General features: G+C 33.3%; 1 protein-coding gene across 3 annotated transcripts in view; it reads left to right on the top strand.

The window, feature by feature from the left end:
• LOC123532362 (calcitonin gene-related peptide type 1 receptor-like) overlaps positions 1-15,844 on the top strand; it is a 199,788-nt gene that overhangs the window by 77,949 nt on the left and 105,995 nt on the right. The window contains exon 1 of one of the 3 annotated variants that reach the window (XM_045313780.2): positions 6,682-8,056. The exons of the other annotated variants lie outside the window; for them this stretch is intronic. Coding sequence (XP_045169715.2) covers positions 7,615-8,056 — 442 coding nt within the window. The 5' untranslated portion in view covers positions 6,682-7,614. Of the gene's footprint in view, positions 1-6,681; positions 8,057-15,844 lie in introns of those variants that run through there. 3 annotated transcript variants of the gene reach the window in all.

Genomic DNA, 15,844 nt, shown 5'->3' with positions numbered 1-15,844 from the left:
ACTCTGAAGACACCTAGTACGGAAATTAAAATTATCCCACCCATACAATCCTTAATGCTCTCTTATTCGTACTAATCGTTTACGTCCATTAACATCTGAATTCCCAAACCGGAAATGGAACGTTTCTTGTTATAGAAGAATCTTTATCGGCCAGGCTATATGCTAGGAACTGCGTGAAAAGTAACAACAATAAAAGATTACTGTTTGTTATTGGAATACTTTCAAGATTTTCTTTATTAGGAAAATTTTAAAATGTATGTAACAATAAACCGGTCCATAAAATGTTTGATAATTCTTTCATTGAACTTGGATAAATCTTTAATGCATAGAAATGTGAAGTTAATATATTTTTTCTCAAAGCTTTATATTCATTACATACATTTTCAGATGAAAAACTAGATGATTATTATATTAACAGGCACGCAACATTCACTTTTTATTAGTTAAACATTGCAATTTAAAACGAAATAAGAAAGAGTTTCAAAGCTTTATGATTTTTATTGAGAATGGAAAAGTACATTATTTTCAATTAAGAGTTGTTTTTTATTGCCTAGCTTTGTCAAAACTGAATAGTTTTAATACTATACAGTGCATTGATGTGAAGGACAATTAGAAAAAGTAATATTGTAGTTAATACAAAATTGAGTAACAAAGTCATAACATAGTTTAAGCTATTTAACACGTAATTTCAAGGTCAATTAGGAAGTAAAACTTTCGTTGTCTGCACAATAAAATCACTCTATATTAGTAACGAATAACTTTTGACCATTTATCACGAAAATGGTAATTATTATAGTTTGAACTAAACAGTCAAATTAGCTGAACATTTTATGACAAAAACTGTGTTTACACTAAGTTACTGTCAGTTACCTCTTTGTTAAATAAAGGGATGGATTATCAATGTACTAGAGTCGTGAAGTCGCAGTGCAGGTTTTAGATACCAGCATTGTACAGTCTGTTAATTCAATGTTTGTCTAGTTTTTTTAAAATATCATTTATTATGAAAGATTAAAAACATTTTGTAACATGTCCGCTGCAGACATGCATAACTAAAATATTGGCGTCCAGGGTATTTAAGGGATTAGCTTAGATATTGTAGAATCATTCGTATATTTTTGCACGCTGGTTTGGGCTTCTAGACACTTTGCCGTAATTGGTCTGGTATATTTTGGTGGTGTTTTGGTGGTACATGTATAAATTCTCTCTACTAAAAATAATTTACAATGCGAAATTGTATCGTTGCGGATCCAACGTATTGCAAAGTCAACTTTTCCGAATTCAAAAATATCCCTAAATGCACACTATCTCCATAAAAGTCTGGAGATCCGTTTAACTTTAGAGAGAAAAATAGCTTCTCTGGTCCTAGTTAAAAAGATTAAAATGTCTCTGCTGATTTGTGAGACATGACAACAGAAATTTGAGTACATATGCAGATGCTGAACCAGTTCGAATGTGTAGTACAATTCGGATGTGTATATAATTAAAACAGCATTAAAATTAATCTTGTAGGGTCAGTGGAATAGATAGAAACGTCTTTTTTTCAGAGATATATTAAGGGCTTTTAAATATTCACGCATGAAGGAAAACTATTGAATGTTATTTAAATCACTACATCGTATAAAACAAAATTTTATTCATATGACCAGAAAAAAGTCAAAGATAATTGACGAAAATCAGCCAAAGAAAAAGATTCTTGGAGAAATTACAAACTTGCAAAGAAATACAAACAGTGGAACAAAAAAAAAAATAAATTGTATAAAACAAAATTTTATTCATATGGCCAGAAAAGTAAACGTATTTACAACATATTTTGATCACAAAATAAAGACAGCTTTTAAAAATGTTAGAGTATTATCGCAACTTACCATATACATAAAAACACTTCAATTTTGAAATATTTCTCTTGAAACCAAAACACACAAAAAGGAAGACGGAAAGTTTTTGGCCTCATGGAGTCCTTTCAACATTTATCTATTAAAGAGTCCGAGAAATCTACCCTTACCTATTATCTTTTCTCAAATATTCTTTTATCGGCCTGATTCGTGGAGATTTAAGTTTAGTTCTTCGCGTCTGTCCTTTTCCTTTTTTCAGTATTAACCTGAGTAAGTCACGGATAATTTTAGTGCTTGGTGAAGTACATAACTAAATTTATACTGTTGATTATACGAAAAACCATATACATCTAGCACATTGTTGAAAACTTAAATGATGGATTCTAGTCATATACAATATTACATATTTTTCGAAGTAGCTGAACTATTCCACTTTGAAAATATACATGATTCTCGACAGAATAGAATTCTGTCATTACAATGTTTTTTTTCCAGATTGATGAGCGTGATGTCTAGCGTCTAAACGTCTTCATAGTATTATTTTCTGGTGTTATTGACTGTATAAAAGGTAGCTTTAGAAGGCGCTTTTAGTTTTTAAATTACTAATATTAGTGTATTACAACCGTCGCTAATTCAAAATACAGTCAAACATGTCTGTAATGACCACACTTAGAAGATACAAAAAGTAGTCTTTATTGGCAGGTGGTCTTTATTTGTAGGACATATGCACTGTAAATGTTAAACAAACGGTCTTTAGAGCCAAATGATCTCTGTTAAGAGGTTGTCTTTAGCAAAGGTTTGATGGTATGTACGAATATTAATTTGCATAATGTTCTATAACACAAAGATTCACGTTTAGCGAATTTTAAAACCAACAACCAATAACACTAAATAAAGCCTAATAAAACTTACACAAAATACAGTTTCATCAATCCAAGGAATATCATATAAATATAAATATTTAGGAAAATATCATTCTTTGCAAGTATATCGCCCCCTCCCCACCCCAACCCACCCCACCCCTATTACTTATTGTAAGTCTCATTTACTGTAATAACATGTTTTCTCCTTTATTCTATACTGTGTTGTGTACTTGGCGTATGTAGTATTTTACGATCACATTGGTAATAAAGTTTGAAGTAAGTAAATTATTATCATTATTCAGGTTTGTCAATGTGTAACATATGTTTATTTGTAATATCAGTAAAATAGTCCCTTTGATTCTATTAATTTTATTATACAAAATTGCGACGTTTTCCCACCAGACATATTTGTACTATTCCCGTTATTGGATATCGATAGTTATGTCTGTTACGACCATATCTGGTCGGAAGCTCTGATTTGCAGTCGTAGTGGAGATGTCGATAAAAGCGCCTTATATTGTTTAACATTTTTATGAGGATATTTTATTGTTACTTATCTCAAACATTTATAGCAACATAAAGATGGCAGAACACTCAGAAGCTATGTACATAACTCCGTCTGTCATTTCTTAAAAGAAGAAAATATGTTACTGTTTATGTATCCATGTTTTCTTAAGCAGTGGTAAACACTAGACTTTTCTTGAAGCAGTCTTTAGTTGCCATCTGGTGGCATGTCTTTGGATTGGGTGTTGTTATTTTTTCTTGGCTTTTGGATCATATTATATTGTTTAATATATAGGGCTTCGTTTAAACCACTGCTAGGTGTAGGGAGGTGTTTGGTAATTAACAATATCGGTAAAGTGACCTTCAACTTGTATTGCACGATAGCATTAATATATTCTTTCAAAGAGTTTTCATACATAAAGTAACAGAACAATGTTAATACATAATTCTCCTCAGGGTGAATCTGTAACACACGTGTTGGTAGCAAAACATCAAATTACATGTATGTAAAACACAAAATACTTGCATATCCATCGATGCCAAATGGTATTCATGTTTTCATAAATTTATGCATTATTTCTTAGTATGTCTTAGCTGTCTGGTTGCTAACCCCTCCGTAATTGTTACTGGTTTACTTAATTTACAATGCAGACAAACGAGTTTGAAGTTAATGCATTAGAGGAAATGCCAAAGCAATTATGCAAACAGTTTGTGTTTATTATACAGAAAAGCTGTCGCTGAAATGTTTCTAACCATAGTAAGAACTCTTTTAGCTTTTAGTTTTAGTGTTGTGGTGGACTTAAACGGCTTTGAACGTCGTTAAACTTTGTCTCTATTATGGCATAGAATAGGTTTATCAGAATGAATAATATTTTTGCAAACAAATGACCATATGCATACATTATGAAAACTGTTTGACCAGCAGAACTAACTAAGACACACCCGCTCCGAATGAGTTACATACATGGACTTAAGCTGTTCGGCTTAAACATTTCAGCTTTGAAGTTATTAGTAATGAAGAAGAAAACAAACTGAAATGCGATGAAAACAAGTAATGAGTTAAATATAGGTATCAAAATAAAGATTGGTTCGCTGTATGGCTAATGTTTGAAATTGATTAAAACAAATTCTATGTAATTACGATTAAATAATAGACTATAATAATTACTTTTGTAAATCTAGCTAGTAAGTTAGACAAAGAAACAACAAAAAAAGAATGGATGAATTATACAATTACAAAGTTGTGCATAAAAGAATAAGTTTGAGACAGGAGTTATGGGATGGAACATGTTGGAGGTGAGATAGATGTTACTAGAATGTTTACACCGCACACTTTCACATGAATCATATTGGCGTTGAAGACAGTTGAGTACTTGGTCATATAGTCACTGGTCGTTTTATTGTAGCTATGTCAATTCGATAGCAGTTTTTGATTTTGTCAATGAACTCCAATTCAAACCATCGTGAATAACAATTTATTGGTTTAGATGATAGCCATAGTAAGAGTAGTATATATAAGATACAGATATTTCTACTACCAATGCCGAAGATAACGAAATATATACTAAGAAACTACATAAACGTTACATTAATTAATGAACGACAATCACAGTGTATATGATCGTGTTTGTCTATCCAAAGAAGTAACGTCTGAAATCAATATTTTATCAAAACATTTTGAAGGCTAGACAATTTGTATTTTTGCTCATGTGTAGGTAGCAGTTGAAATTAGATTTTGGTGGCAGGAAACTGTGTAAAGATACTATCTTTATTAACGTATAAATAAAACGTTTAACTAGTTAAAATTTTTAAATGTTTTTTTTTCATAATTACACCGAACTGATGCTGCATTAAAAAGCCTGACTTGATCCGACATCTAACCTATCGATTAACATGATCGGGCTGGAACACTTAAGTCAGTTATTGGCAGTACGCGTCGAAACATCTTATGAATGCCTGCCTGTACGTAATTTGCCTAACGTAAAAATGCGCGCCTTGGTAATACGGGTGTTTCTCTACAACAATGATGATATGAATGCAAATGAATCGAAGGGTATTGGATAACAGGATACAAAGCTTATTCCTGAAAGGCATCCTTAACGTGAAATTCGAGATGGTATTTGGGAAGGGTACCCTGGCAGGTGAAATGATAAATACAGTTGTATATTGCTCCATGTGATAAAAATATGAACCATGGGTAAACGTTCTGTATAACTACAGTAAGTATAACACCGTCCGTTCAGTTCCGTTTTCATCAGTCGCTTTCTCAAACTACCATATGCATTAAGAGCATTTGTGGAGCTGTAAGAAAGCTCCATTGCCAGTGCTACCACTGTATTGTAAGGTAATTTGTTTGTTTTACATGGAGAAAAAATATAAAATCCTTACGAAAGGATTACCACTGGAAATGATCAGATTATCAACCACCAATGAGAGACGAACGTTTTAATCTGATCAATTTACCAGACTAATTGCATTTTGGCGTTTTATGTTCTAGCGTGTACAAGTACTCTTTTTTTATGGAAAAGGAAATTACACTGATAAGTCACTCATTATCAGCCCTGATTGGACAATGTGTCGAATGAAACTGATTTGACTACGGCCGCTATAGATTGTGTGAGTTTAGGTTAATTTCAAATGTGTCAAGAGACGGAATTGTTCGTATCGTTACCGTGTATTTGTCGTCCAGTTGTTAAACAGATGTCAGGGATGTAGCCAGCCAAATTTAAAGGGGACACAGACAACCGCAAAGCTGCATGGCAAACATTGAATTAACATGTAACCCTCTGATTATTTACTAAACTTCATAATTATTTTCTATACTCTTTTTTGAAACTGAAGTGGCATATTCAGTTCGAAACACAAATCTGTTCCGTTTGTTATAGTCAGAGAGTGTTCACATGTAAAACCTATAATATTTACTAATGATTTCACATACAACATCTCTTAGATGCAAGTTCTGGATTAACCTGTTTCAAAAACTGATTGATTAGTACGCGTGTACGTACACTTATGAGATACATACACGGTGTTTTTATTGCTCAAACTTTCCAAATATGAAATTTGAGAATAATGTTTGTTTGAATAATATAAAATAATCATTTGTTAAACAGATTTTTTAATTAATTTTTATATCATCAGATATTGTACAGATGTTTCACGTGACAAGTATAATTATTGTACAGAAAAGAAAAATAAAGTTCTTATCGTTTTTTTTTAAATAATGTTTTAAAATATAATTTTTGAAACTCGTCTTAAACCTTCACAAAATATAGGGAAGGTAAAGGCGCAGGTATGAAATTACATGTTTTTAAATAATAGTTTTCGCAAATCTCACAACTTCAAAAAATATATTCATGTTCAAATACCCCTAAAACATCGTATTAAAAATGATCAGATTTTAAACAGCGGAAAACAAGTATCGGTTTTTACAATGCTGAAAACAGCTATAACAGTCTTACATAGCAATGCCTGTCGTCTTATTGGAGAACCATTTCAACTGTTCAGTCTGTATTAAAACTGATGCTTGATGCGCACATAGTGCGCTCATGAAATTTAAGGAAAAATACATATGTTTAGTTATTACGTACGACGAGAAAAGAAGGGTTCTTTGTTAATTAAGGTTAATGCTTTTAGTACGATTGGGATTAAGATATTTTTGCATATTTACAAGCGACTCTCGACGTTTGTTATTCAGTTTCCCTTCTAATGAAGCAGTACTCAATAATTTGCCGAAAATGGGAACAACTGAAATAAAAAGGATTTCAGAATTGGGATAAGAGTGGGATTTTATGGTTAGCAATTACACACTTTTTATAAATAATAAACTGTTTTAAATTGTATTAATGCATTAATGCTATCTAAAAGCGTAAACTGCGTCACAAATACTTTCGATGAAATGTTGCAAGTTGTATTTGTGCTAGAGTTTATGAGAATATTAACAATCAGAGGGGTTACGGAAGCGATGTAAATCAAGAGGTTAATAAAGGAATTGTTCGTGTTTTATCTAGAGTAGGATTACAGTTGTAATGTTATGTTGCTGAATATATGAATAATTGATGAATAGCTTATCGGCACATAGTTTACTTTTTAAGGGTACAACGCCTTGACGTATTGTTAATTGTATATATCATTTAATTTAGGTATTATTTAATGTTATACATTGATTGTTTATATCATTGAATGCTGATAGTTTAAAGATAGTGTATCAGATAACAAACAGATAACATGGTATTTGAAAATATGCAAATATTTATTTACTGTTATCGCTATCCTCTGTGTAAAACAAAAGTGTGTTTTAAACATTCTATACGCAAACAGAACCATATAAACATCGATTGTGCATTATTAGATTGGTTCTTTTATGAGCTGCACTTGATGAATGTAGCTGTGCTGGAAGCACGAATGTACTGAAAATGCAAGCTTTATGCAGGGATCGTTTGGTGGAATTACCTGTAACTTTCTTTAGGTTGTTTTCATGTTCTATGTGCTATAAATACCTATTTCATACCGGGAGTGTGTTACAACCGCATCTGCAACAACCTTGGACTCTCGTGCCTACAACAGACAGTGACATTTATCCACAAAATTTCTCTGTATTTGCTGATGTCGACAATAAATCGTCGAGGGATCTTATCTGCAATTCTCTGACAGGAGATGACTGTATGAGATGGACTGATTGTTGTTACGCCGCTATTTCTTGTTGTGAGAAACAATTGACTACACCAAAAAGAAATGCATCGGATGGTGCGTTCTGTCCGCGAACGTGGGATGGGTACGGATGTGTCGGAGATACACATCCTGGGACTAGAGCATATATATCGTGTCCAAGTTACATAGAACATGCTGATACATCAGGTAAGTGCTTTATTTTGCAAAATCATTTGCTCAAAATAACCATTAAAACATGAAAAGACAATCTGAGTAAAATAGTGATTTTATGAATGCACATATACATATATACTCGAAATTAAAACTGGTTACTACAGCAATGTCTTATTTTCAGTAAAGGTTAGGCAAAAGTAAGGTGTTACATTTCCTTACAGCCAGTCATGTACACGGCTTTTACAGCGATACGTAAATTACAGTATACGCTTATTTCAAGACCCCAGCACTAATGAAAACCCATTAATGATTACCATCGCATATTGCAGTACTTTAGTCTCGACACAGAACATACATAATTTAAATGATTTTTTGGAAAACTGGAAATGTATGCCAACTTTGCCTTGAACTTGTTTTAGTTTGCATATTTGATACATTCATTGATGTTCAGAAGATGAAGATGTAAAGATTCTGTTTTCATTCACACTCACGTATAATCAGAATAGAAGAGAAATAGAAATAGACTTTTGAATTTAACCCTTACCACGCTAAATTTCTATAATGGACTTGTCCAATTCTCAATCTTGGCAGTGCCATTAACTGTTTAAAGGGGGCTTACTAAAAAGATACTGACTGAATAGCGAATGTGCAGGCTGATTATGATCTACACTAGTCGCATAGGAAGAACCAGTCGTGTCTAGCATTTTTGCTTAGTCCTCTTCATCCCTGGAGGGACATAGGGCCTTCACAACAGCTCTCCATCTGGTACGGTCCATGGCAACCTGTTTAGCTTCTCCCCAAGACATCTGGATTTTTCGTAGCTCGGAGTTTAGGGCCCTCCGCCATGTCTGCACGGGACGACCTCTTCTGCGACTTCCTTGCGGGTTCCAGTCCAGAGAATGACGGGCTGTGCATGATTGACCTCTTCTAATGGTGTGGCCAATCCATCTCCATTTCTTCATCTGGATTTCTTCCGCAATTGGCCTTTGGTTGGTTCTTTGTCACAACTCCTGGTTTGAGATTCGTTCCGGCCATCTGATGCGGAGGATTCTTCTCAGGCTTGTGTCTAGCATGGCAAGGATAAATTCTGTATGTTTTACAGATCGAACGAAACGTTAAGAGTGTCCACCTCAAATTTTTATCTCTGCGACGGTTTGCAAACATCAGAAAAAATATTTGCTTACATCGGCTGTATGAAACTTTGCTTGTATTTTATTCTATGGTTTTGTATTTATGTGTTAAGCAGCATAACTGTGTATAATACAATAATGTGCGTTATAACTGCTTAAGAATATAACAAATAGTTGTTCATTTAAGTGTTATTCGTTTTATACCTGGATTAGTGCACATACATTGATTTCTGACATATGTCGCCAACAGATATGTGAAACATTTAGGCTAAGAAATTATGTTCTAAAATTTAACAAGTTTTTTACTTATTTTCGCAAATATATGTATAGTCAAACTAATACTGTTGTACTGGAGATACGATTTTGGTCGATATGTTTACATCTTTCATTTGACTATTAATTAGAATAAAACATAAATAATATACTGTATGAAATTCATGAAAGGTCCGTAGATATTCATTCTATATATTCATACTTTGATAATTAGAGACCCCCTAGAAAGTATCGAAACAGTGGTCTTCTAAGTCTAAGAGACAGGCTTTACGACCCAACCAGTGATAAAATACGTACTGAAAAAGATAAAACGTGTTTTAAGTGTTTTTTTTTTTTAAATTCAATTATAGTCTGTAACTCGTATTATTGTCACAAGGTCACAAAAATATACTTTTAATAAGTAACATTTCTTAAACCATCTGAATTCATTATCATAAAATTAATCCTAACATTTAAACAAGTCGTTGACCTGTAAAAAGTAAATACAAACGACTGGTATATTTAGTCACAACGAGTTTTTTTAACGGTGATGTTTGTTTTATTTGCGATTCTGTTTTATGACTTTGAAGAAATGTAATACATAAACGTATACATTTGTTTGTATAAGCATTTAAAGCATTTTATATATTCAAGTATTTCGTTAGAAGCTAGTTAAGTGTATTTCTATTTAGAAACACGAAACGATATGAATCAAACGGTTTGTTATCAAACTATAAAGACATTTCTTTAATAGATTTTATACTCACAGGAATACTTGTTGAAATGAATGCCTTTGATAATTTAATATATAAGTAGTTTTAAATAAATTAATTGATGAAACCATGAGCTACTCATTCCATTTAAGCCTTGTAGAAAGGTTTGATGTGCAGTCACGTTGTTTTTGACGCGATGTCATTATAAAAGGAATTAATTGATCGCTTTCTTCCGGTTAAGGTGATGCGGCAGATGTGGCAGATTATTTCAAGTGAAAAATACCATTATTACAACGACATCGTTCCCGCTTTACTTTAACGTTAGATTTCATAAAATTAGAAATATCGATTTATTTTCTAATTTCTAAACATTTAGAGATTTTCATGTCATCAGCATAATTTTAGAACAGGGTATGTCATTTTTACTTTTAGGGTTATTTGTGTTAGTGTGTAGTTTCCTTTTAAGTGACTCATTGTAAACATGTTGAATCTAAATATCTAATATCACAGTCAGTTTATTGTTTTCTCTAACGAATCTCTCCCACAGCATTTGCAAAAGGTGTATCCGTTTTCGTGAATATGTCATAATTAACTCCAAGGAGACTACATGTAGTTCAAACTTGTAACATTCCCTTTACATGGTATATTTCAGTCCTTTTCAAAAGAGGAATGGACGAATAAAAATACGGAAGCTTCTTTTCATTCATCTATCCGTCCGTCAGTCGGACATCTGTATGCTTCAATATACTTTCATATTTGACGGTTAATGACCAAATTTTATCAGATACTCCGTTGTACGTTTTACCAGTATATCATGGATCTATTTAAACATCGATCTGGTCATTTTGTCGATACGATAGCAGCGTAAATGATAGCTTCTGTTAGCCTAAATGATGAGCCGGTGTTAGCCTAATTTCCAAAGACTTTAAACTGGTCTTGCACTTATTTGTTCTTACAAGTAACATTAGCAATTATGAAGAAAACACACAATCTTAAATCGTCTATTATAACCACGCTGTAGACTCGTTTATTTCTTTTTGGAAATAATTGAAATATGTATTATCGTGTGTCAATTCAGCTTTCATTGTATAAATGATGCCTTTTACAAGTTTACAGATGGCTGTCAATATTATGTTAATGCACAAATCTTGTCAGTATAACGTGAAGTGTTTTATTATAGGGTTTAATGTTATGTCTTTGGGTGTATTTAACTTGTCAGTCACTGACAAATATTGCAATCAAACCCTAAGAGGGCAACTATGATTATTTTAGATGTAAAGAAAGATAAATTTGAGTTGACCTTTAACTTTTTGTCATTTTATTGCAAAAGGAAAGTAGTAAACGTACTCTGGTGTGTCCAACTTCTCAGCTACAAAATGAAATGTTTCTTTGATATCTTCACAGATTACCATCAGTAGTACGTAAATGCGCGTATGAAGTATGTACGTATAGTGTATAAATTTAGATTCCAATTCACAACTTTAGCTTGTACTTACCGAGTTCGATATGGACGTTTACCTGTTTAACCAGTGGTATGTCCCCTGTGAAATCTTTTCTCTATGTATAACATGGTATAACAAACTATAATGCACGGTAATGTGATACAAATGTTCATTCTGATATTTTCCACATATATTCATGTTAAATTTAGCAACAGAAAAATAAGACGTTTTATCAGTTTTGCCTGCACGCAACATTCCGGTATTACAATGTACATAAGTAGTAGTTTGCAATTTTGAATGGAAACGTATTCTATTCTGGCGGCGTAAATTAGGATGTTTCGAGTAAATTATCTGTAGAGAGAAAAATTTTATCACGTGTTTACGTCATCAGTAACGTGTTTATGATACCACTGCTTCTTCCAAATAATTACTTTTGTGTTCTGTCTTTGAAGGCAGTTTAAGTTTATAAATAACAAAATAATAACAAAATCTTTAAGTTGATTTAGCGAAATAATCCATTTCGCTGGTACCAGCGAGGGTTTGTAGGAGGTTCTCTGTAATGTTATATAGCTGTCAAATACCTTTGCTGTTCTAAAAATAAACCAGTGTGTGTTACAGAAGTTGATACCTGAGAAAATTCAGAGGACAGAGGTTATTACATTGTCTTGTTATATTTTTAATTATTTTTATGAATGTTTCTATTGCTTTATTATAACTATTATAACTGTTAGATTGTGCTGAGTTTAATCTGCATATTAAACTTTAATTAAATAAGAATGTACATAAATACTGTATTCTACATACTGTTCAATAACTTAGTGGTCTGGTTATAGGTAGCACATTGCTACATTTGTAATCCCATTCGCATGACTTTGTTTACAAAAAGTAAGTGTATTTGTTCGCCACACCTCCTATAGAAATTAGGATTCAGAATTCTCCAGACAGGTATAAACTTTTTTCTCAAAGTCATCTTTGTATAATTGTTTAGAATCAGATTTTGGACTGTTGTAAAAAGTCAAAATATACAAATATGCCAATTTTCAGAAAGTTTCTTTACAGTGTTTTTAAAAAGGGGTCACTGATGCTAAACATGCATAAAATGGTAGAAAAGCTTGCCTCAGCCCCATCTTGTGGCTTATATACTCCAGTTTCCCCTTTAACAACGCTCCATTTGGTGTGCCAGCATCTTCGATTTCTTGTACAGCCACATCCTGGCAGGTTCTCTTTGATCACTGCTGCGTATTTAAATTTAGTTCGTAGCTGTATGGGTCTTATCGTGAATGGCACTCGGCACATAATGTTCAATGACGAAAGAAAAGGTTAAACTGTCTAATTAAAGCTAAATGGTAAATTTGACAAAGCGGTGAATATAAATTGGCAGCACAATAGAAGTTATACTGTGCAAGTATGATTTCATCGGACTGAGGTCTGATCTAAGTTAGCAAGTGTGCTATTTTGTTGAAATTCTTTGACGTACGTTTGTATTTAGAGTTAATTAGGTAAAAGTAAGAATGTTTTTCCCGCCATAGTTAAGCAGTTTTCATAATGGATGCGTTGTAAATATAATCATTAACACACAGTTCATTCAGTTTACTTTAATGTTAAAGGAGAGGGACAAAATTATCTATTCATTACAGTACAGGTTTTGATACACTCTGTCAAATATTTATCTGCTAGAACATGTCAGGGAGTAACTGAATTCGTTAAATCTAAAATGTATTGTACGAGGGTTGTCCCAGAAATCACTGCAGTAAACAATTGTCTAGATCGAAAGGTACGTTAACATAGGTATATATCATTGTTTAAAGATTGTTTTGTTTCAAATCGACACAGAACATCAAAGTTGACGACCGACTTCATTTCGCCACTCGTGAACAACCAACAAAACCAACAACAAACAAGAGCTGTCTCCATAGGATGACACATGCCCCCGATGGCACTTTGAATGAATAGTTATGGTCGATGTTAGAGTTTAGGACCTTTGACATATGGAGCTGGGTCTTGTGCGCGACACGTCGTCTTACTGTGTCACACATTCATGCATAGTTATTTTAAAATCCATGCATGAATGACAAAGATAAGGACCGGACATGCCCATCAATGCACTATCATGAAAAATGATCTTTAACGTCTAAGTGTGACCTTGACCTTTGAGCTACGGACCTGGGTCTTGCGCGCGACACGTCGTCTTACTGTGGTACACATTTATGCAAAGAAATTTGAAAATCCATCCATCGATGACAAAGATATGGACCGGACACGCCCATCAATGCACTATTCTTTAATGTCTAAGTGTGACCTTGACCTTTGAGCTACGAACCTGGGTCTTGCGCGCGACACGTTGTCTTACTGTGGTACATATTCATGCCAAGTTATTTGATAATCCATCCATCGTTGACAAAGATATGGACCGGACACGCCCATCAATGCACTATCCTTTAATGTCTAAGTGTGACCTTGACCTTTGAGCTACGGACCTGGATCTTGCGCGCGACACGTCGTCTTACTGTGGTACACATTCATGCCAAGTTATTTGAAAATCCATCCATCGATGTCAAAGATATGGACCGGACACGAAAATTGCGGACAGACCGACAGACTGACAGACCGACAGACAGACAGATGGTTCAAAAACTATATGCCTCCCTTCGGGGGCATAAAAAGACAGTCATCAGTTTATAGCAAATTAATTTGCAAAATCTGATGATGTACCAATGAAGCAACGTTATTCTGCCGTCTGCTGATAACACTTTAGTGATAAAACAAGTTATCGTTCACTGAGAAATGCATACTTGTTACCTCTTAGTCACAGTCATGTTGATTATTGATCTAAATAACGTCGGTGCCGTGCGGTGTTCGCCGTTACAATACTTTCAGTGTACGTCGATATGTCGACAAGTATGCGACCTATTTTATATTTTCGGAAAATAATTAAATAAACCAAGTAATTTAGGTATGCATTTTGATGTTTTCCTTCATCACATAAATTATTACGGTCCTATTAACATTACTTTCTGATCAACCCTCGTATATGCCCTGGAGACAGTTAATATACTTTAGTGCATGGAATCTGACATGCCTCAAAAATGCAGTTAAGAAATTCATGCATTTTCTGGAAGGATCGTTTATACCCTCCTACTGCAGTTGTGCACATGTGGCAAGTTCTAGATTTAATTTCTTGTTTATCGATTCCATACTTAAACAGTTCGCTATCAAATATAATTAGATTAATTAATTCCCATTAAAAGGTCCTTCATTGGGTATTTCCTTCAAGTCAAAAAAGTACTTCCTCACCACTCTGAACACTTAAAATGTTTTATGTTTGAAGTCATGAGATATACATTGAAACGAAAGAATTTCATACAGATATGTAAAATGCATTCTTAATGAATGGTTATATGTTGTTAGGAAGAATTTCTAGTCTTGAATTCCAGTTGTTTTTGGCAGCTCAACATAATGATATGTTTATATTATTTAACTCCCAACAACGCACGTCTTTAAAGTTCCTAGAAAATATCAATATTTAGTTTAAGACCGTTGCAGTGTTTCACTGTATAATTTCACTTTCTGTACCATTTACATGGGGTCTTTAAATGTATTGCGTTCATTTTGCAAATAAAACTGTGATGATCTATAGCTGTTAGAGAAAATATGCTCCTAGACAGCTAAAGTAAATACAAAGCAAAGAAGATACAAAAGCAATCTTATGTAGAAATAATTGATGACGAAATTGCCATTGATATTTCTTATAATATTGTTATATGTAAATATGATATTGGAACACACCACTTTCAAATGAACTTATTCACAATAACAGTGAGATAAACTAGGGACATGGTTAACTAGCCGATGACGATCTCAAACGTTCAGCCGGTCGAAATATTTGATCACTTTATCTTAACTAAATCACAGAAAGCGTGTTAAACTATATATTTTTTTCAATATACAAGTTAGGAATAACAGATAAACAGATCTTGTAAATTCTTTGACATGAAATCACACTAAGATTAAAGACATATATTTCTCTGACATCAAACTTACAGAAACCGGTAATGTTTAAATTGGACAATCCTTCAAAGGAAGAACAGTCTAAATTAAATATTGTAGTCTACAATATTTTGAACAAAAGAAGACGTTTCCGTGTTCGAGTGGTTAAAGTCGCTGACTTCGAATTACCGGTCCCTTGTATCTGTGGATTGATTAGAAACTTCATTTTTGGTGTAGACGTTTTCATATGATAAGGTTATATAACTAGCTTGCGGAAAGTTTGTAGTTCTACTACAC

The sequence above is a fragment of the Mercenaria mercenaria genome, chromosome 11, assembly GCF_021730395.1.
Source record: "Mercenaria mercenaria strain notata chromosome 11, MADL_Memer_1, whole genome shotgun sequence".
In the NCBI taxonomy this organism is placed as follows: Eukaryota; Metazoa; Mollusca; class Bivalvia; order Venerida; family Veneridae; genus Mercenaria; species Mercenaria mercenaria.
The sequence above is the reverse complement of the archived record's forward strand: the minus strand, read 5'-3'. Positions and strand labels throughout refer to the sequence as shown.